The following is a 23,715-nucleotide window of genomic DNA, read 5'->3' as shown; positions in this document are numbered from 1 at the left end:
TTCACCAATTTAATTCTGCTTTATCATCTTCATATGAGATCTAGCTATTCCTTTCTCACTTTGATTACACAGTTCTTCAGCAAATATGATTTTGTACTCTCAAATGTACTTAAATGTTGTAACTGATTTTTTTTTTTTTTTTTTTAAGTTAAATATATTTCTCTGTGTGTAAAGAGCTTTTATCAAGCCATTCCTCAGCTCAAATTGTTTTCTTGTGCATGTGCTTTATTCAGCATCCTTTTAAAACTGGTAATGAACATGATATTTCAGTTACATCCTTCACAGGACAGTCATCCAACTGTTCAAAAGAATGATAAGACAACAGTGTTCTACTGCATGATTTCGTTTTTATTATTGTTATTATCGTTATGGTTATTATTGTTAATGTAACAATATAGTGAAATTAAGTATATAGCAAAACATCCTTAATATCACTGTAGAGAAAGGAGACTAAATTTGATGATTTTTCTTTTCCCATTCAATTTAATTCTTAAATCAGATTTTCTAATTTTTTTTTTTTCTTAGAGTAAAGTTTGCCCTTTTTTGATTGACCCTTCATTCCGCGCTACGGAATGGTTGAAGACACATTTGAAGGAATCACGTTTGGAAGTTGTTAACCAGCAGGTTCAGTGTTTTCTTCTGTTCTTCTGGTCTTACAATTCTGTTCTTCTTGAGAACACTCAGTTCCAGACTTTATAGGGAAGTTCATTAAGTGTTGTGTTGACTGTCAATAATAAATAGGTCATATTTAGATAATGGTGATTCTTACTTGGTGCTGGTAATTTCTTTACTATGGGAGAATATCAGAGTATTTAAAATTGAGACTCAATATTATTGTAGTATTACTTCTTGAAACTTGTCTCTTTTTGTGTCCTCTCCAAGAATATAGGTTGATTGTGTGTCAGTAGCTGAATCATTCCTTTACCAGAAAACTCATTCAAACGATACTTCTGGCTGCTATGTGATGCTTGTATTAGAATTGAATAGATGTACTACTGATGTATAGATTCAGATTTCTGTATAGTGCCTTTCTATTCATTCCTAAAGTGTTTTAAAAATAGTAAAATGTTTACTTCTTAAAACTATCATCAAAGCTCTAAAAATAACATTACTCAGAGGAATTTGATTTCATTTGCCCAGGATACCAACTTCCTAACAACCCTTGAGCTGGCAGTGAGGTTTGGGAAAACTCTTATTATACAGGAAATGGATGGAATGGAACCTGTACTTTACCCATTGTTAAGAAAAGATCTTGTTGTCCAAGGTAAGTGACTAAGGTCTTTAAAAATATTTGTTCAAAGCTTTTGAAAGCTAGATCCATATAGATCTTATAAAACCTGTGGGTTTTTTTTTTTTTTTTTTTTTTTCTGAAACCCTGTGTATTGCCTGGCTTTTTCCTCTTTAATGTGCTGCTAACATTTGAAATATGTTGGAGGAATGCTCTTGTTTGCTAGATTGAAAAATACTGGGAAATATTTAAAAATTTTTTTCAGCTGGAATTAGAATTGTTTCCATAAATTTCTTGTACAATTGAAATTTTAGGTTAATTTCTAGTGGTAATTTCAAACACATGGTTTTGGTAGGTCTGTGCAAGTCCAAATGGAAAGGTCTTTTTGAAGAGGGAGAACTGGTGGCTTTTTGAGTCATTTCCGTCACTTGCCTATCAAGTACCCATCTCCTGTTTGTGAGAATGTGGAGATGGTAGTGAGGACTTGTCTGCATCATTTGCTTGTGATGACTGTACATCTTTTCACTGCGTGGACTGAAATGAATTTAGAAAAAATGTGACTTTGTATGCTACAGTAACTTTGTCCTTGTACGGATTCCATTTTCAACTTGACATTTTTACAACATAAGCCTACAATTTATTCTGAGCCTTGGCACAGAAGCAAAATTGATATGTGATTTTCATCTGTACCAGTGTTTTTAGCAAGAGATTTATACTTGCAGCGTTCCTCATCTTTCACTCCTACTGCTAAGAATAGGGAAGCAACTAACTGTGCCACTTTAGAAAATTCTCTGGAAGAGAAGTTTTCGCTTTGAAACTTTTCCTTCTTATTTTATTATCAGGAGGCAAAAATCTTTCTCTAGTCAAGCCTGTTAGAGTCTTTTCTGACAAGGCTAGAATGGAAACCAGCCCGCAGTGTAATTCTACGAGAAGCACACTGAGAAATGTAAAAGAAGTATCAGTATAATATAAATTGAAACTGTGACAGCTGGAATTAAAGTGTTTATTTCCTCCTGGATTATAGGAAATGAGTTTGTGGTAAAAAAAAATTATGAGATATTTCTTAATGGAATATTTCTCTTTTCATCTAGTAAGTATATATTCAAGGATCTGTAGTTTTATACTCTTTCTCCATAAGAGTGTCACAGAAAATAATATTTTAATGGAATTATGATTACACAGCAGCATCAAACTTGTAAAAGAAATGTAACAGATTGAGAGAAAACCTAATGCTTTGATATCACTCTCAGAAAATATTGAACCTTCTTATTTAGCCAGCGTGTGTGTATGGCAGAAATGATTTTATAGAGTGGTACACCTGTATGGGAAAGTAAATATGTTTAAATTATGACAGTATTCTTAGGCAAAAGAAGAATTATCCAGTGTGTCTTCTGTAAGGTTTTATCTCCTATCATCATTAGAAGATTTCAAATATTTATTTGTAGTAGGTTTACATAAACGTGTTTGTTTGTTTGTTTGTTTGTTTTTTACCATTTATGCTTTATTACTGGGTAATAATAATTAAATGAACCTGGTCAATTAAGTATTTTCATCATGTAACTTTCACATGCTATGCTACACTATTCCATTTTTCTGTCTGACAGTGCAGAATAGGTTATGTTCCATCAGTTTTTATTTATTAGTCTTTATAAAAATCATTTATAAATTGCTCGTAAGTTATCTTTTAATCTATTGGTCATAACAAATAATACAAATGCCTACATTTACTCTGTGACCAATCTATAATTATCTGAAAATAATAAGTATTTTTAATTTACAGGACCCCGCTATGCAATACAAATAGGTGAAAAAATGGTAGATTATAATGAAGAGTTCCGTCTTTTTCTATCAACAAGGAACCCAAATCCCCTCATCCCACCTGATGCTTCTTCTGTTGTTATGGAAGTCAACTTTACCACAACAGGAAGTGGCTTAAGAGGACAGGTAGGCAATTAAAACAATATCTATGTATGTTTATATATATATAGATAATGAACATTCATAGGTACCTCTAGCTTTTGGTAGAAGCTGCATGGTACCAGTTGTGTTAATGGGCATGGCGATATTTTCTAGCACGTAAATAGAACTGGTAAAATCAATGCTGATATTAAATTGAAGGTTTAGAATCTTGTTTTTATACACTCTAGGAGTGGGTCCAGTGGAGGGTCACTAAGATGGTCAGAGGGCTGGAGCACCTCTCCTATGAGGGAACTGGGCCTTCCAGTACTTGAAGGGAGCATATAAACAGGAGAAGGAATGGCTGTTTATGAAGGTGGATCGAGATAGGACAAGGGGGAATGATTTTAATCTGAAACAGGAGAGGTTTAGGTTAGATTTTAGGAGGAAGTTTTTCACACAGAGGGTGGTGACACACTGCAACAGGTTGCCCAAGGAGGCTGTGGATGCTCCATCCCTGGAGGCATTCAAGGCCAGGCTGGATGTGGCTCTGGGCAGCCTGGTCTGGTGGTTGGCAGCCCTGAACGTAGCAGGGGGTTGAAACTGGATGATCATTGGGGTCCTTTTCAACCAGGCCATTCTATAATTGTATGATATAAGTAGTAAGTCCAATAAAGAAAACAGAAACTATCTCACTGACTTCAGTTACAAGAGATTAATCACTAAGTTTCTCTTTTCTTACAAACTCTTGGAAGTCCACTTTCAAAAGTATAGACTACACACTGCTATACGGTTGATGTGTATATATTATGCTATATTGCAGTTAATGTATATAGTGAAATATTCCAACATTCCCTACCAAGTAAAATAATCTTTTTTTTTTAGCTTTTGGCTTTAACCATTCAGCATGAAAAGCCTGATTTGGAAGAGCAGAAGACAAAGCTGTTACAACAAGAAGAAGAGAAGAAGATACAACTAGCTAAGCTTGAGGAATCTCTTTTGGAGGTAAAATAATGCTACCTGCTGTATCTGCTAGAATGATAATATAGTTTTGATATTTTTACATGTTTAAACAAAGAAGGTGAAAGTATTAGAATAAAGATCCCTCTGAATTTTTGTTTTGATAATATAAAAGTGTTATTTGTCTGGGAGGAAAAAGATGATAATTATGTATGTCCATCTTGAAGTTGTAAGATTTCAGTACATTAAACGGTGTCAAAGGTTGCCAAATTTCAGGGAGTAACAGATGCCTGAGCAGGCTGCAATAAAAAGTGTACAGTATTAACACCAGGGCTAGTTTCAGATTTGGCATTCCTGATAGCACTAAAATCAGAGTATTCTTTGATATTGAAGGGACTAACCTAAAGCTCAGTAGAAACTGACTGGCACTGCACTGATTTTTTAAAAAAGAAATCAATGGTTGAGATGTTGAGCTAAATTCGCATTAATCCTAAAGCAACATAAAAAAATCTTATCTGAAGTACTGTAATGGTTTTCTTCCCAAAACCGGGGGGTAGCAGCATACATGCTGCGGCATCTCTTAGCTTATTCTGATTCCTTAGTGCAAAATCAAACGCCATGAAGAAACAAATAGTCTTGTCCAAGTCTCCAGCTAGATAAGTACATGAATCTCTACACCTAAATGTCCTGATGTGCTGTTAGGAAATACTGATGTGGCTTCTAAGACTTGCCAGTTTTTAAGACTTGCAAACTGGCTGCAAAAAACAGGGTGTCGTATTTTGGAAATACTGTTTTTCACTTAAAATACAGTATGCAGTCTTCATTCAGTTGAGCAGATCTGAATCTTTGAAGCATTGTTGCTGGATTATTTGTTCATGACTGAGACAAATGCTCGAAAAGGAAAAATGATTATTTACTGTATAATAATCATTTTAATTTTAAAATATTAGGTGAGCATTGTAATAAAGTGTGGAAAAATCATATCACAGGAACACCAAGGTTAGAAAAGACCTTCAAGATCATCCAGTCCAACCATCCACCTATCACCAATAGTGCTCACTAAACCATGTCCCTCAACACAAAATCCATTCCTTGAGCACCTCCAGTGGTCGGTGTCTCCACCCCATCCCTGGGCAGCCCATTCCACTGCCTGACCACTCTCTCAGAGATCATGCATCTTTTTGTTCTTTTTCCCCTTGGCTGTCCTTGCAAATCATGGTATTAAGGTGTTTTCGTGGCATAGTTAATTTAGTTGCATTTATATTTATTGGATAATTTCAGGAAAAAAGTTTAACTGTCTAATGTGTCAAACCCATTTAGTTTTCCCTTTCAGTTGAAGCATGACAATGAAATGTAACTGACAAGAAGTCAATTTTAGCTTGTCATATGACAAAGAAATTGTTCTGAAGTGTATCTAGTGAAAACTAAGTTTAAAAAAAAAAAAAATCAAAACCCGAAACAATTCGATGATAAGGAATCATTCATTTTCCCTGCCCTTACTAGATATGCAACTGTTTGGAGAGAACTCAGAAAAGAGGAGGGTCAATTATGAGGATGTTGAAGGGATCTCTGATAACAAAACTGAAAATATTCATCATTCATCTCTCAGTTTGTATGGATAGTTCTGTTTTTTGAGGGAGAAAGAAGTTGAGTACAGCAAGTAAAGTAGCCAATTTCAGGTTAAATTGGCAGTAAAATAGAAATTAACAACATTTCTGATTTGTATTTCCTGTAGGGATGTTGGTGCAGAAAAATCTGATAATAGAAATTCTCAGAAGCTTACTGGCAGCTTGTGTTCTGAAATTGTCAGTCTGGATTTTGAGTTTGGTCTTAGGTTGTATTTTCTGTCCTTCACTGGTACAACATGCCAGTTCTTGAGTAAACTACCTGTACCCTTAGTGCAATCAGGGCTTCAGAAGTATATTTGTCAGCTTTCAAAATGGTTATTTTACAGGTTTTACAGGTGTTTTTATTTTACATAGTGTGTAACGTAGGTGACTTTTTGTTTACAGACACTGGCAACATCACAAGGCAATATACTAGAAAATAAAGATCTGATTGAATCTTTGAATCAGACTAAAGCAAGTAGTGCGCTCATCCAAGAAGCACTTGCTGAATCTCATAGACTTCAGAGTTTCCTTGATCAGGTAGAAAAAACATTTAGTTTTTCTATTGCTTTTTTTTCTCTGCTAAAAATAGCAATCTTGTGTATATATAGATTACAGGAGAATAAAATCAGTGCCATACTGAATTTGTCCTGTGAGGTAAGAGATGCACAAATGCAGAAAGCATTTTCAATACTTAAAATTCCTTTGTTTTACATGTGGTCAGTATCTGTACAATTAAGAGTCTGCCTGTTTGAATTAAAGAAATTTTTCCCAAAGGCCCATTGGCTGTCGCTGGATTTTTATTTTATTTCTTTTTTTGCCACTGGCTTCTGTGAATATGACTGACTTTCAAGGCTTGTGTGGACATTCTTATTTAATGAATCTCTCAGTACTGCAAAAATGTAGTTAATTGGTGGTGCTGTTCGTCGGGCATGCTGCTTTTTGTAGCACGCTACAAGTATTTTTCCTGTTACATTTTTCTCCTGTTTGCTCTGTTTTGAATTTGTTACTGAGTTTTGGGAAGGGCTCTCTGGTGGATGGGGACCTCAGTGCCCCTAGATTAATTTCCAAGACATTCTTCACAACTTAAAGAACTTTCTAGAAAAATGTTTTTTGATATATTTAAAAGCTAAAAGATGGTGCGGAAGTCTTGAGTGCCAAGTGAAGACTGTGTGCCTCGGCTTGAAAAGTCAGAAAGTATTCTGTTTTCTCAAGCAGTGAATCATATGGATGTTTCTTCAGTAGCATCAATTAATGTGCATGTAATAGCCAATAGATGGCAGTAACGTACTGTTTTTATGTATATCTGTATTTTTTTCATCCACAGGAGAGGAATGCATATCTCCCTTTAGCTGAGAGTGCTAGCAAGATGTACTTCATTATCTCTGACTTGTCCAAAATTAATAATATGTACCGTTTTAGTTTGGCGGCGTTCCTCCAGCTCTTCCAAAGAGCACTGCAAAGTGAACAGGTTTGTTCTCTTTTCCTAAAGCTTTGTGTGCTGCAGATGCATCGATCTGCTTTCATCTTCAGAATTTTTTAGTTGGACAGTTTTAGAGAATAATGTATAATAAGTAGAGATGCTGAACTGTTATGCTTTACGTATTCAGAATGGATGCACAGGAATTTTTTATGGTTATAATTTTATGATTTTTAATGTAGTTTATGTTACATATGAATTGTAAAATTGCTGAGCCTTCTGAGAACAAGCTCTTATTTTAATTTCAGTCTTGCTCTTTGTCTAAGGTGAGTTAGGAATATAACTTCATTTAAACAAAACTTTCAGTAGTGAGCTAATATCTAAATAAAGCTAATTCTGTCTACAAGGGGTAGAATAAGAAAATGTCTGTATTTCTATATCATCAAGTTATTTGAAGGAAGATCTAAACTTTGTGTGTTGTTCTATAAATTTTTAAGCATGCATGTCTGACTGAAAATGTCATTTTTACATTTCCTTCTTCTCGAGGCCATTACATTTTTCTTACTGAAGTGCAGAACTGTGGATTCATCCCTCGTCACCTCACTCTTTAGGCCAAAAATGCACATTGATTAATGATTTGCTATGTTCTTATTCAATATCTCCAAAATTCATCTTCTCTTGGTTCCTACTTGAGAACTGCATTTGCTTGCCTTTTATCATGTAACTTTTGGGTTCCCCTTTACACTGATGTCTCTGCTTACAACTTCACTTTAGCTTCATTTATGCTTCCAGTGATGCACTCTTGCCTTCATTAAAGCTCTCCACCTATTTCTTCTTTTCCCCACCATGAGGTTTCTAATTCCTTGTTCTTTTTTTTCACACGTTTTTGTAATTTCTTTCCTGCTTATTATGTTAACCCTTGTAACGCTCAGCTTCTGTTTTTGTCAGTCACATCCACCTCCACTTTCTTCCTATTTTCTTTGCCTCTGTCCACTTCTGCATTTTCCCCCTACGATCTTCTAGAAATTGGGAAGATGCTAGTCAAAGCAACTTGTGAATCCACATTGCCCCTTCTTTTTGTAAGTACATCTCTTTCAGTTTCAGCAACGTAGAAAGGAACTTCTTTCAGATGAACCTCACAGTACATGTAATGCCTCTGTCCCTTTTCTTTTTTCTTTGCTTCTTCTTTTTTTTTTTTCTTGTTGTAGTTGGTCTTTTAGTCTGTAAGTTTTTATGGAGAGGTTATATTTACTATTTTCTACACTGCTTAGTTAATTTGAGTCAAATATTGGCTGCAAATCTAGTTAATACATTTAATATCAACATACTTGTATAGAAATTGTCTAAAAATATAATACAAATTTTACCAAGAGCCATGAAACATCCAGGATATTGATAAATTAGAGCCAAAGAGATATTTTCTTTTCTTATGTTTACTGTAGGTATAATGTAGAATGACATTCGCAGTCAGATTATTCAAGTCTGTCATGGAGTTAACTAGATCAATCTTTGCCTGTGACAGGGGGCAGTCGGCCCCTGTGCCACCTGGCCCCCAAAAATGGGAAGGATAAGGGAAAGGGGTAGGGAGATAGGATGTAATTATACACTACTTTGTTTCTCAGCATGAACTTTACATTTTGTCATGTTTTACTGGTAGCTACAAATGAACTCAATAGTATGTTTTTAGAGATGATGAGTGTCACAGAGTCCAGATAATTTATGTCATTCCAACTGAAATTCACTTGTTTTTTTCACTTCCACATGAATTTTAGAAATCAAAACTTTGTTTTTAGGATTCAAGCAATACTGATGAAAGAATCGAGTCACTTATTTACACATTGAAACATACAGTGTATGAATATGTGTGCCGTTGTTTGTTTAAGGTAAGACTGTATTCTTCTGGGAACTTTTCTGTTTCATCTTATTTCTGCTGTTTCCCACATATGAGTGTTTGACCTAGTTACCATTGTAAGGCATTGTGTGCTTGTTTTTATGCTTGTTTGAAAGGAAACAAAAAAAAAACACCAAACAAACAATAGACATTGTAATATTCTATTTTCTCTCTTCATCTGTGCCCCAAATCCCTACCTGTTAGCTTGTTTGTTTCCATCTGTTTTCTTGTTTGTCTATATAATGCTCTTAAAGTTGTGTTCGCTCAATATCTGCTTCAGATGGCTTTTCTTACTTCTTGGAAAATCTAGGATAGATACACCTCTCACTTTCATTTTTATTTTCAAATGGGGCAATCATAACAGGAGGTGTTTGTGTTATAGTCCTAGGCTGACAAAGACATAATAAATCTGCACAGACCATCTGACGAGTAGTATAAATATTGCAAGTCTGAAGTTTGAGTGGTGAGAATAAAGAGATCGTGGAAGATTTTACTCCTAAAAATCTAGCAGCCCTACACTGGGGATGCAGAAGTAGCAGTATTTGTAAGGATTTTGATTTATCAATGTTCAGGTGGAATCTTACGGAATACTCATAATAATTTAAAGTCTTTATTTGAATTTATGACTGTGAAGCCTTCCACTAAGTCATCAGATCTTTTGAATGCTGAAAGGCACACTATTTGTATATGTCAGAAAAGATGGAATATTTCAAAGCCTGAGTACAGATTGGAGATTTATAATATGGAAGTTTTTCACCTTGGGTGATCGGGCTGGAGGTTGGAAGATGTTGAAAGTGTATAGTTATCATGCAGCTCGACTAACGATCAATCCACTTTAGTTTTCTGTTCTGATAGGGGTCTCAGAGAACAAATAAAAGTGATCAGCAATCTGCTGCTAATTCTGCCTATTATCTGTGTGAGATTTTAATGACAACTGAGGTATAAGGGTGACTTCTGATGAACATGCAAATACTGTTTTTTTTTCCTTTTATTCAGGCTGATCAGTTAATGTTTGCTCTACATTTTGTACGAGGAATGCACCCTGAGCTCTTTCAAGAGAATGTAAGTGCTAGAGAAGAAAATCTGCAAGTGATTAACATGTGATGAAACATTAACATTTACCTAACACAAAATAGGTGGAAGGTTTTTGTCAGGACTCAAAATTTTAGGTTTCTATGTTTCTATTTCTCTATTATAGTTACTTTTAAAAACATCTTGCATGTCAACATTAAATTTATTGCGTTCAAAGTGATGATTACCATTAGAAAGGAAGGTAAAGAGTTGCTATTTATATAAGAGACTGAAAAAGATGCTTATGGAGAGCTGTTTCAGCTTTTTGTGTGGTTGCTATATCAGTGCTCCTTCTGTCAAATGGCTATACGTTTATGCATCCTTTCAGTTAAATACAGATATTCCTTCACAAGTACAGGAATGCATACACATCTGCTGTGACTGACCATTGCTTGCACATCCTGCCTTCTGTCAAAATGCAGAAAAGGAGTGCAATACCTAAGGAGAATGTAAAACTCTGATTCTGCAACAGTGTTGAAGACACTTTCAGGAAAGCGAAGTAATGATGTTTCAATTTATGCATTTCATCCAATGATTATTAATTGCTTACTGTGTAAGATATCTACAGATTAGAGATCTATTATATTCTCATTTGCCACTAGAACAGGTTCCCCAGGGCAGTAGTCACAGTACCGAGCCTGCTGGAGTTCAAGGGGTGTTTGGACAGTAATCTCAGACACAGGGAATTCCAGATATGTATAAAGAAAGACTAGGAGAAGAACTCATTGAGAGCAGCCCTGCTGTGAAGGACCTGGGGCTTTTGTTGGACAAGAGCCTTTGTGTGAGTCAGCTGTGTACACCTGCAGCCTGGAAGACCAACTGTATCCTGGCTGCATCAAAAGAGTGGCCAGCAGGGAGATGGAGTTGATTGTCCCCCTCTACTCTGCCCTCTTGAGGCCCCATCTGGAATTCTCCATCCAGGCCTGGGGCCCCCAGCTACAAGAAGGATGTGGAGCTGTTGGAGCAGGTCCAGAGAACTGCCATGGGAATGAGCACCTGTCCCATGAGAAAGGCTGAGGGAGGTGGGCTTGTGCAGAAGACTCCTGAAAAACCTCATTATAAACAGGAGGGAAATCAACTTTTTTTTATATGGGTAGATAGTGATAGGATAAAAGGGAACAATTTTAAACTAAAAGAATGAAGGTATAGGTTAGATGTCAGAGGAATTTTTCATGGAGAAGGTGGTGAGGTGCTGGAATAGACTGCCCAGAGAAGCTGTGGATGCCTCATCCCTGGAGGTGTGGAAGGCCATGTTGGGTGGGTCCCTGGTCAACCTGACCTGGTACTTGTTTTTGTGATTGGCAACCCTGCCCACAGTAGGGGGATTGGAACTAGGTGATTTTTGAGGTCCCTTCCACCCAAAGCTGTTCTGTGATTCTGTGATTCTTAGGGAGGAATGATACTTCATCCTCAAATGTTTTATATTTTGGATACCATACTGGGATCCATTTGGTAAAAATTCAAACCACATGTACTAAAAATGCCTGTCTATTCAATTTTTAGGCAAAGGTAATATTATTAGCATATTCACAAAAAGATTAGGGATGTCATACAGTGTTTTTATTTGATTGCAGTCTGAAAGACACCTAGTGGAATTCCTCACTTGTGGGGAAGTTACTGGTCTTTAGAGGGTACCCTTCTCCCATGAAAACTGCAGCAGAGTTTAGGTACTGCTAATTTGTATTTCTATAGAGCAGCCCATTTCCCAGTATAAGAATCTTTCTCTGCTAGGGTGTTAGATTAATTCTGAAGGCTGATTAGTGTGAGTCACCATTTAATTATCTGAAATACCTACAGAATGGTGATACAGAGCCTGCAAGGACATGGTTTTCTGAAGTAGAAGCTGGAGTCCAGAGGAGTGTCGAATTTCAGGAGATGTCAGCTTGCTGGAGAAAATTCCAGTAAAAGGAAGAAGATGAAAATCACAGAATAAATTTGAAGGAAGTAACAGAACTTCACTGTTTAAAAAACGTGAATTTAGTGAACAAATTTTTGATGCTACGAATGCAGCGCAGTTTTGTTGAAGATGTATGGATTTACCTATGAAATCCCATTGTCCTTGGGATTCATTTCTGCAATGAAAATACCTGCTGAAAATAACTAACTTATCTTTTTATTAGTAAATCATTTCCTTTTCATTAAGAGAACTTCCCTAACTCATCTACATTACTTATCTTTAGCATCTGAATAAAACCTGTTTTATCTTTCTAATCCTTGAGGGTTACAGAAAGGGTTGCTAAGCACTGGAATAGGCTCCCCAGGGAGCTGGCTGAGTCAGCATCTCTGGATGTGTTTAAAAATCGTTTGAATATGCTGCTCAGGGACGTGATGTAGGGGAGGACTGCTAATAGTTAGGGTAGTATGGTTAGGTTGTGGTTAGACTTGATTATCTTTAAGGTCCTTTCCAGCCTGAGCAATTTTATGATTCTATGATAAACTCATGAAGGTGGCAATCTGCAAGTTTTCTAAACTAAACTAGAGTCTAGCTGGTAGGCTTTTTAGACACTTCTAAGTATTGATTTTTTTATTGGATGCTGTTGTTTAGCATACATTTCCACTAGCTGTTAGAGTTCTTTACTAGCTTAATATAATGAGGTTGCATATAAGAAACTTTCCTGCAGACTCAAGTATCCAAGTATCTCAGTACTCAAGAATCAAATATCAATAATCCTCTTACTTGATTGAAATAATATTTTTTTTGTTAAATTGCTTCAACAAGAGTGCCTGTGCAAAATGTTTATTGAGGAAAATCAAGCTAAAGAGGTTATTTTTAAATGCTTTATCTTTTAAAACTTTAATGTGGTGAGATTAGAAGTTGCTGTGCTTCTAGAGAGTTCTGTATTCTTCAGTATTTACCGCAGTAGTGAAAAATTTTATAGTACAATGTTTATGAAGATGCAAGGCATTCTAATGTTAATGTCTAATTAACATTAATTAATGTTAATATTAATGTCTAATTTGTCTTTCTTCATTAATATGTATAGGTTTTTCTGAGATAGCTTTACATATCAGCTCTACATTTAACTATTTTTACTTTTCTATGTAAAGACATTATGTAATATTATAAAACTACGGAGGCTTCATGTATTCTTCTTGTATGTGTGTTTTCCTTATTAATAGGAAAATATCATAAATTATAATTGTAAGAGAGGGTTTATTCCATTTGAATCTAGATCGGTGGGTGCAAAAAGATATGCTAGAGTCTATATCAGTAGTTCTAGTTGATTGATGTTTTTATTTGGAATGTTACTACTGTCTGTAAAACAAAAAAAGAAAGTTTATGTGATTTGTAGATGCTGCTGATGCAAATTTTCAATACTCTGAAGATTTATTAATGTATTTTTTTACCATCTCCAAGTGCAGGATTATATTATTTTTTCTGGTATTCTTTTGAGATTTTTAACTAAGATCTTTCTTAAAATGATTAAAAACTTCATTCCTGTCTAGAAATACAGGGTCTGAAGGATTTATTACACATAGATGCAAGCAAGACTACCCCTTTCCTAATGCAGCCGAATGTTCGTAATACCAAGCTATTATACTAGGTATTCATCTTATTCTACTAACTGTATGGTTTGGACACTATGACATGAAACAATACTGAAAGGTGAACTGATAGTTTTCTGTTCTGTGGGCCTTCTGATACCCAGTCAGGCAGTATGTGTGTTACTTATCAGCCACGTTACTTCATGCTGGTCTGCATGTGGATGATATGGGTGGAAACTGTGGGAGTTAAAAACAGAACAAAAACAAAAACTATATGGCTTTTCCTTTTGTTTATTTTCTTGTAAAGCACTGTAATCACTTAATTTGGATTCTGTGAAAAGTAAATACTGTTAATATTATGTGGAGTTTTAAAAATGTTGTATAATTCTTTCAGAATCTAGGCTTTAATTTGTTTATCCTCTAAATAATTTCTGCTTTGCCTGCGTGGTACTACACGCTAATTTTTATTCTTCAAGATGTCTGGTGACTGATCTGAGGTGTTCATTTATTCTTGTAGGAATGGGAGACTTTTACAGGTGTGATCATTGGAGACCCCGTAAGAAAATCAGTAAGCTACTTTAATTTGTGTATTTTGAAATAAGAAACATTTAATCTTGTTGTTATACATGAAAAGAACAGATAAATTTTCACATGAATATTATACAGTTTTTTTGAAAATGGTAGTTTTCTGTGCACATCTTTTTTGCCTTTTTTCTTTTTTTTTCCTGTTAGCACAATTGCAATTCATTTTATTTAACAGTATGTTTTAATGCTTTTAACTTCGCTATTGTGACTAAAATAAGTGTTTTTTAATCTCTTTCCCTCAGTATCATACATGAATTGGAGTTTTTGTATGGATTGATGAAATCATCCATATACATTGCTAAATTTGAAGTACATTTTTTAGCAGCCTTAGAGTTCTGCATCTGGAAATATTCTTGCATGTTTTTCTAAGAGACAGCCTAGATTAAGAAACACCTGTTGCATGTTTTTACTGATCATGCTGTAGTTTACTGGGTGTCCCTCAATTATTCTAAGTGTGCATACTTTCAAAATAACCTTCCAGTACAAAAGGGTAGAGAAAGAAAGTGAGCCCTGCCTTATTCTTAGCCTTTTTAATCATTCTCAGAATCAGATATTTTGGTGTAAGTTTTGAAAGGGATGTTTACAAAACAGCCTCTTCTGCTTCAAATCTATTTTATTTCATTCAGGACCAGCATAGCTTATTTCCATCAGACTTATCTGCAATTTTCATTATTCTCAATTACTTTTAACCTTTAATCTTGTTTGGACATCTGTCAGGGTACTTCATATATCCAGTGGCACAAAACAATGGCCAGTGCAAGTACCTTATTTTTAGAATGCCCTTGGCATTATGTGTTCACCTGCATTCTGACATAACTGTTAAAAGTATGCTGGATTACTCCCTTTTTCTTACTTACACATCAGGTCAATTGAAACAACTTTACGTTTCCACATTCTTTATCTCTTCGACGACTGCACTACTTTTTATTTCAGCACGAACATAGAAGTCCTTCTTTCACTCGATGCATTCTTTATAATTCAGTAGATGCCAGCCCACATTGTGACTGTCAAGTAATTTGTTGCTGTAAATCATTCTCAAGCTATGGGAGATCTGTCTGTAGAATGGACTTTAACATAACTCTTTTCTCTACCTCACCTAACACACAGCACACAGTTTTTCACCAGCAGGGCAAAGAAGGTGATTGTCCCACTGTGAGGCTCCTTGTGAGGCTCCATCTGCAGTACTGTGTCCGAGCCTGGGGTTCTCAACACAAGAAAGATGTGGAGCTTTTGGAATGAGTCTAGAGGAGTACCACTAAGATGATCAGATGACTGGAGCACCTCTCCTATAAAGACAGGTTGAGGGAGTAGGGCTGTTCAGCATGGAGAAGACAAGGCTCTAAGTACACCTAGTTGTGGCCTTGCAGTACATAAAAGTTGCTTATATAGAAGAAATAAATGAACTTTTTCACATGAGTAGGTAGTGATAGCACAAGGGACAGCTTTTTTAAAATATAAGGGGGAAGTTTTTCACCTGTAAGGTGATGAGGCGCTGGCACAGCTGACCGGAGAGCTGTGGTGCCCCCATCCCTGGAGGTGTTCAGGGCCGGATTGGAAGGAGCCCCAGGCAGCCTCAGCTGGTGGGTGGCAGCTAACCCACAGCAGGGGGTTGTTAGTTGTGTATAGTCTTCAAGGTCCCTTCCAGCCCAAGCCATTCTATGATTCAGGCATGTCCATGTATCAAGATTTTGTTTCCCATGAATAGTCAGAAACGCATTAAAGAATGTGAAGTCAAGTATATGGTGATGCTCCATCCAAATATTCCCAGGGGATATGCTCCAAGGGATTGGTTATATTTAATAGCCCTTGGTTTTCTCTTCTCTCTTTCTCTCTAATTTATCTAATCACTTTTAAGTGTGTTTAAGACAGGAGCATTCACAGAATTCTGCAGCAAGGAGTTCCATGTGCACATTAATTTAAGAGCTATCTCCTTTAGTGTTTTTTGATTGTTTGTTTTAGTCTATTGTTGCTAATCTTATTTTACTGGTTCCTAAATTTGTCTTTAAAAATATACTCATCATCCCTATGTCTTTTCTAACTTCTAGATACTTTGTATAACCTATTAGCTGTCAGTTTTTTCTAATTGAAGAGGCTGTATTAATTGTTCCATAACTTTCATCATCATTTTCCACTTTTATACTTTTCTAGTCTTTTCTAGTTCTGCTGTGTACTTTTGGAGATCTGTGGGAGCAGGGGTATAGTGTTGATTCATATGCTGGCGTTGTCCATTTGTGACTACAGATCTTCGTTATGAGAGAGATACCTCTGGACTTCAGGCGATACTGTTGTTTGTCCTTAGAATTTTCTGCTTCCATGCAACGTAGAAGCAGAAGCATAAAGCTTTGGCCAAAATCTGCTAGTGCAGTGGTGTCTAGAATGGTATTTTGCCTGGTAACTTACCCCAGAACTGCCCTTCATTTAAAAAACTGTCCTCTTTGTGACTGTGATTAAATGAAAAGGAGATTTATTTTTTTTTATGTCAGGTGCTCAGAGTGTGTATGAAAATGGTCATTCTTCTGGTCACTTGTTCTTAATATATAAAAAATTCTTAGAGTTGAGGAGTGACATACAGATCAACAGAATGATGAAATATTTTAGGCTCGAGTAATGAAGCAAAGTTGCTTTGGACACTGTATCTCAACTTACTGGTAGTTTTTGTTTTGTTATACCATTTATGAACTCAGCAAAAGAGTAGATGTTGTGTTTTTATTATGAATGCACTTTTTATTAAAAGTGGGTTTTGTTGTCTTTCTATTGAATATGATGTTTCCCTAAAAAATTGTATAGCTTATATATCAAATTTAATTTGTTTCAATAAGGATTCAAAAAGAAGTGTTTATGACCAGATTCCTTCTTGGATAGAACAGGAGCGAGCCTATGCAGTGGCATCTTTGAAGGTTTGTATCACATAGTAGTTTACATTGAACTTAAAAGTGATTGTAATTTGGACTCAAGTACCATAAGAGGAAGCATTTTGTTATTGTAAAATGTTTATTATGTGTTCCAGAAAATATGGTCCATTATGGACCCATTTGAAACTGAATTCTGAGTTTTAAATGTATGATCCTAGATTAGTGTGTTTTAAGCCTACCCAAGGAATTAAAATTTGTATAAATAGAAATTTTTAGAAAAGAAAAACTGCTAATAATACTAAGTTACAGGTTTCCCTTATATTGTCTCTTTTCAGAAACCGCTTTATGTTGTATTAAAATGGGCCTTTAATTGTGAAACTGAATTTTTACTTAACAGATTTTCATGCAAACAGAAATATTTCAGAGATTTTAATTGCATAAATCAAGCAATTTCATATTAAAACAACACAACACTTAATTGCTTTGATTAATCCTGATTTTAATCCTGCCAAAGTCTTTAGTGAAGTCTTTTGATTCAAGAACGACTAAATGAAAATAATGGTCTTAAAAATGCTAGTTTAGATTCTTCTCCTCCTCCATGTAGCTCAGCAGCAAGAAGGAAAACCTTGAACAGTCTCTGGCAAAGATTTTTGTTGTTGCTGAAGTGACAGTTGTTTATTTTTAGTTTCTCTTCATCAGGGATCAGGAGCAATTGCAACAGTGGTGTGGCAAACATGATTGTTAGGGTTAAAGAAAAAAACAGAAGTGTGACAGTTTCAATCTGGTCATGATCTATGGAAAAGAATAGCACTGAGTTAAGCTCAGAGTGTAAAAACAGGAGCCTTGAAATTTAAAAACAAAACTATTGCAAATACTGACTTAGCATTTGCAGGAAGCAGATAAACAAGTTTTAAATTCTAACCTTTTATTCTTGAACTCCAAAATGAAAATGGATGGGATTGTTATGAAACACACAAGTATTTTACAGGTTTTAAAATCATAGTGGTATTTATAAATTACTGAAAATATACAATGTCCAAATGGTTTCCTTATTGTTAAATATACATTGTTTGTTTTGTAGACTTCTCTCCCATGTCTCTATCAGACTCTTGGTTTAGAAGATGAAGGTTTGTGGCGCACTTTTTCCCAGAGCTCTGTGTGTGAGCAAGACTTCCCATCTGCTACTGTAAAAAGAATTTCCTTATTTCAACAGGTAACATTCTGTATTAAATTATTTAAAATGAATTGTCATTTCAGCACTGCAAATAAGTTTTACATCTAAAGAATTTAGGCTGAGAACCCTGGTAAGCAGGGACAATATCTATTTTGTCTTTGTCTTATAGCTCAGCTAGTTTATTATGGATTTTTTTTCTGTAATATGTATATAGTTCTATCTGAGTCTTTTTTTGTGTTAGTATATTGGATGCAGCTGAGAATGGCAAGGTAACAGGTTCTTTATTAATATTCATAGAATAAATTTTCTGAACAGGTATCAAAATTCCTTCATGCTTGCTTTGTTATTGCAGAATTTCTCAGCTTGCCAAGCATATTAATTTAGATCACCATGAAATGCAAAAGCACCTGACTGAAAACGCAGGAAGTGCTGTATCAGCTACTGCTTTCTAGAAAAGCAGCCATGAAATTCTGCTCTTCCTGAAAGCTTGATTAAGGAGCTCACCAGTAATGTTGGACAGTCAGATTTCTTCCTCAGTGATAGGATCCTTCTTCTCAGGAAGACAAAAATGTTATTCCTCTTGCATGTATGGAAAAGTTGTCATTTCTCCCTTGAGAAAGACACATGTAAATTGAAGATTTTTGGATCTAGGAAAGGGATTATGTCTAAGGCAATGCAGTTTCATGTTGGTGGCTATTAGGGGCTCTCTGTTCAGCTGTTTAGAGAATTTATAAAATTTATAAAGAACCATAATGCAAATGGGTGTTTCTGAGTCACATGTTTGATTTGGTGAAATTCAGAACTATTATTCTGTGTGCAATGTATTGCCATAAAACATACCCATAAGAGAATAAATCTTTATTACATACCTAATTCTTTACAAAGGAAGTATTAGGAGTGTTTCACAGAATCACGGAATTGCAGAGGTTGGGAATATATGTATAAAATCATATATTGACATAGCAGTATAAAGCTAATTTTACTTTCTGTTATTCTGGTGACCCACATGAAAGATTCTGAAACATGACAGAAAATGTTTTACCTTAGAAATAGACATTAGTACTACACTATCCTCCCAGTTGTATTCAATGAAAAGAGTACTTAAAAAAGAATTATTATATTAGGTTATCTTGGGAAAGAATGATCAAATAGCTGTATATGTTTAGGGAAAATTGCTGATGAGCAAAGATTAAAAAAAATGTTTTCTTTGAAAAGTTTTGCTTTGTTGGTTTTTATGTTATACTTTCATAAATTCATTTTCCATGAGTATATTTTATTTTAAGGTACTTGTGGTCCAGGCTCTGAGACCAGACAGGCTGCAGAGTGCTATGGCTCTTTTTGCATGTAAAGCTCTAGGTAAGTTCATTTCTCCCTAGAGTGCTTTCACACAACAATTAAATCATTAAGTCTTTTTTTTAAATGTCAAATATATATTTTTTACTTTATGGTTTATATGGAATTTCTAAGTTGTAACACTTAAACTCTGTGAATGGATTTTCTGATTTTATTTTCGTAAAGTATTGTTACAAAGTGCTTTTACTGGTTTATGAAGCTCAGTGATGTTAAAATTCTGATGTATTCTTTGAAGGGATTCTTGAACACTGCACTTTCTCAAAACACTCTGCTCAACTTTATAAAATCCAAACTGTTAATAATACTTGCACTGTCTTCATTTTCTTAAGTGATGCATCTCAGAAATACTATAACATATTTGGCTAAGCAGTTACTCATTTGGAATGGCTCTTATTTTAAATTAGCATAGTTAACATCATTAAATTTGTTACTACAAAAACTGAAGTTGCACATGAACATATTCCACTCTACTGCCCAATCATAGCTTTTTATTGTATTTCTCTGTTAATGGAAGGCCAAGCTGTAGTCACCAGTTAACATATAATTATTTAAAATATCAGAGCCAATCAGTGTAGCTTCTCAGGAATCTGGGTGCATCTGTTTGCACTGCTGAAGACTAACAGCATTGCCATCAGACGCTGGCTTACTTTGGCTGTGTTTTATTTTACACATCTGTCAGTAGAAGGTAAGCAGCCTTATGAATAGGAACTTAAGCATGACTGAACAAGTGAAAAAGAGATGTTTGTCTAGCATCTTGTTTTCAGCAATGATGAATGATGTATGTCAAGAAAAGACATAAAAACATCACAAATCTGTACTGAAACAGTGTTTTCTGAAAATGCATCAAAATTTCTTGACTGTGGACATATTGCAAAGGTTTATTTATTTTAATTTATTTGTATTTCTTGCAAGTTATGCAGTTCCTCAATTTAAAGGTTATAGGTGTGATGTATTTTGAAGATTTTAGGCTTTATGTTTTCCTAACTCAGATCCTGACATTTGAATTGTTTGTGTTTGTACAGGTGTACATGACAGTTCAACTATACTTGCAGTATGTTATTGACAGAATTTTTTGGTCAGTTTTTTGATCTGTTAACTTGTGGTATTCCAGGACCTATTATAATGTACACTTCAGTGTCATACTACAGTTAAAATTTTCAGTATCCATTTGTAGTGCTGATTTGTATACCAAAAATGGCTTTTTCTGTGAATTGTAGACCAAATTAAAACAAGAGCAAAAACAGTATCGGTCTTTATGCATTGAAGAAATACTAATCCCAGCAGTTTGCTAGTTGATTTTATTTGAATAATAAGAAAAATCTGAAGAGCACTCCATTCTGTGTAGTCACTTTATTTCCATAATGTTTCTAATTATAGGAATAAAAGAATTGTCTCCATCACCTCTGAATCTGAAACGTCTTTATAAAGAGACTCTGGAAACTGAGCCTATATTGATAATTATTTCTCCTGGTGCTGATCCTTCTCAAGAATTGCAAGAACTTGCCAGTGTTGAAAGAAATACTGAGTGCTACCATCAGGTCAGCCTTAGATGAGCATAATTATTAAAACCACGGTTTGTTATGTTCAATTTTACATATTTTTTGGTACAATTCAGTAATAAAAACTGACAACTGACAGCTCTAAGTATTATTGCTTTTAGGGTGGAATAATCAAAATATGAAACAAAACCCAGTGTAATCTAGACTTCATAATTAGCTGTAGTTATAGAACATGAACATTTCTTTCTTCAACAGAAAATATAAATAAGATCTTAAGTCTTTATGAGCGTTTTGGTATTTTGAAGAATTTTACAAGTAAATGTTAACTGATAAGTTGCTGATGGGAGTTCCTGAACCAAACTCTTTTATTTCATGTCTGTTTAAAATAATGTTTAAGGTCAACCATACAGAAAATGGCTTCTAGGAGGGCTTGCACAGGAATCTTCTCAGGCAGTAAGTTGAGGCTGACTGGCCTGTAATCAGCTAGTTCTTCCTCCTCCTTATCCTTTTTGAAGATAGGTGTGATGCTTGCCTTTTTATCAGGAAGCACCCCAAATCAGTGTTACTTTCAGATGATTGCAGGTAGCCCTGCAGTGACATTCACTGCCCCTCTCCCCAGCACTCTATAGTGCATTCTATGTATCTTCTCCTGGACTTATATATTTCTAAATGTGTTGTGTGATTCCTGAAACTGTCTTTACATGAGTAATGTTTTACTCCTGCTAGTAGGCCTGGGAAACCTGAGAGGCCTGGGAACGAGCCTTGCCAGTAAAACCTGGGGCTCAAATGACGTTGAGCTCCGCCTTTTCCATGTGCCGTGGCACGAGGTGCCCTTTCCCACTAAGCAGTGGGCTCACAAGTGTTGTTAGTTTTCCTTTAATGAAGGAAACCTTACAAAACTCAATGAGAAGGAAGAGCAAAGTCCTGCCCCTGGGTATTAAGAACTCCTGGTAGTGCTGCAGGCAGTGAATTGAGTGGTTGGGAAGAAGCTCTGCAAAAAACATCTGGAGGGTTTTTGTGGACAAGAATCTGAACATGAACCAGCGTCTGCCTTGGCAGCAGAGATATCATTAGGTGACGTAATAACAGCCTTTCAGTACCTACAAAGAGGACAGTGAGAAAAAAGGCCTAGAGGGTGGTGACACACTGGAACAGGTTGCCCAAGGAGGCTGTGGATGTCCCATCTCTGGAGGCATTCAAGGTCAGGCTGGATGTGGCTCTGAGCAGCCTGGTCTGGTGGTTGGTGACCCTGCACATAGCAGGGGGTTGAAAGTGGATGATCATTGTGGTCTTTTTCTACCCAGGACATTGTATGATTTTATGAAAAAGACTATGGGTGTTATTTCTTAAGATGTTCAGATTACATATGTTGCAAAGAAAAAATTGTATTTTCATGAGTTTTTCCAATTTTGTATTTAAATGAGCATGATGAGTTCCTGACACAAAGATTTATTTTTCTTTTCAGATTGCAATGGGCCAAGGTCAGGCTGAGCTAGCTATTCAGACTTTGAAAGAATGTGCACGCAACGGAGAATGGCTGTGTTTAAAGAATCTGCATCTTGTCATACCTTGGCTTCCTGTACTGGAAAAGGTAAGGTTAATTAGTCCAACACTGTCTTTGTGTTGGAAACCTATTAGTCATTTCTGAAACATCATGCATTTATCTGGTGATGTTTTAAATCGAAAAATAAACCTTAGCAGGTTTCTGATCATGAATAAGGTGAAGAGCTTCAGATCTAAGCAACTTTGTGTGGTTGCTTTGATTTCATACAATGTAGAGTGTTTCTACCACAGTGACTGAACAAATGTTCTGTTAGAATTTCCTATATATTATGGGATACTGTCCACGTTTGCTGAAAAATCAGTACATTGATGCTTTTTTTTTGTTTAAATAACAACATTGTAAAATAAAAGTTTATAAAAATATTTATTTGTATTTTTTGTTCTCCAGCTTTGTTGTTAATTCTTGTTATTTGTTAGGATAGCTTGTGTTTCAGCAACTATAAGGTTTATGCTAATTTGAAATTAGAATGAGTATTTTTGGAAAGAAACATACTGTATCTGAAATTGACTTGCTTAATTGACTTGCTAGCTAGATCAAAACAACTTAACTTGTATGTCACTGTGTCATTCATAAAACAAGCTAACTTGGAAAAAAGAAAAGAAATACTTATTAACAGTTACTTCTGCCTTACTTGTCCTGTTTCTTAGATTAGTTCATGCACGAGGTGTGCTCCATGCACATAAGCTTGGACTCTATTTCTATCAAATAAGGACCATATGGGATAGATATACCTTTAAGGTTCCTATAATCCAGTTCTTGAAGGGAGCTCATAAACAGGACAGGGGAATGGCTGTTTATGAGGGTGGATAGTGATAGGACAAGGGGGAATGGTTTTAAACTTAGGGGATGTTTAGGTTAGATATTAGGAGGAAGTTTTTCACACAGAGGGTGGTGACACACTGGAACAGGTTGCCCAAGGAGGCTGTGGATGCCCCATCCCTGGAGGCATTCAAGGCCAGGCTGGATGTGGCTCTGGGCAGCCTGGTCTGGTGGTTGGTGACCCTGCACATAGCAGGGGGTTGAAACTGGGTGATCATTGTGGTCCTTTTCAACCCAGGCCATTCTGTGATTCTATGATCTATTTTGGAAGAATAGAAAGATAAAGCAGGTACTACTGATGTGTTTTGTC

General features: G+C 35.6%; 1 protein-coding gene across 1 annotated transcript in view; it reads left to right on the top strand.

Moving 5' to 3' along the window:
• The window catches only part of DYNC2H1 (dynein cytoplasmic 2 heavy chain 1), a 135,233-nt gene that overhangs the window by 60,188 nt on the left and 51,330 nt on the right, over window positions 1-23,715 (top strand). Inside the window, exons 64-77 of the mRNA XM_042838934.1 lie at window positions 526-624; window positions 1,141-1,264; window positions 3,009-3,172; window positions 4,010-4,129; window positions 6,097-6,231; window positions 7,019-7,162; window positions 8,905-8,994; window positions 9,999-10,064; window positions 14,077-14,127; window positions 16,964-17,041; window positions 18,078-18,209; window positions 19,454-19,526; window positions 20,901-21,061; window positions 22,488-22,613. Of these exons, the coding sequence (XP_042694868.1) occupies window positions 526-624; window positions 1,141-1,264; window positions 3,009-3,172; window positions 4,010-4,129; window positions 6,097-6,231; window positions 7,019-7,162; window positions 8,905-8,994; window positions 9,999-10,064; window positions 14,077-14,127; window positions 16,964-17,041; window positions 18,078-18,209; window positions 19,454-19,526; window positions 20,901-21,061; window positions 22,488-22,613 (1,563 nt within the window). The remainder of the gene's footprint in view (window positions 1-525; window positions 625-1,140; window positions 1,265-3,008; window positions 3,173-4,009; window positions 4,130-6,096; window positions 6,232-7,018; window positions 7,163-8,904; window positions 8,995-9,998; window positions 10,065-14,076; window positions 14,128-16,963; window positions 17,042-18,077; window positions 18,210-19,453; window positions 19,527-20,900; window positions 21,062-22,487; window positions 22,614-23,715) is intronic.

This window comes from Centrocercus urophasianus, unplaced genomic scaffold (assembly GCF_019232065.1).
Source record: "Centrocercus urophasianus isolate 14NV4802_14NV808 unplaced genomic scaffold, USGS_Curo_1.0 seq_9, whole genome shotgun sequence".
NCBI lineage: Eukaryota > Metazoa > Chordata > Aves > Galliformes > Phasianidae > Centrocercus > Centrocercus urophasianus.
Note: the sequence above shows the minus strand (reverse complement) of the source record. Positions and strands in the feature narration are given on the sequence as shown.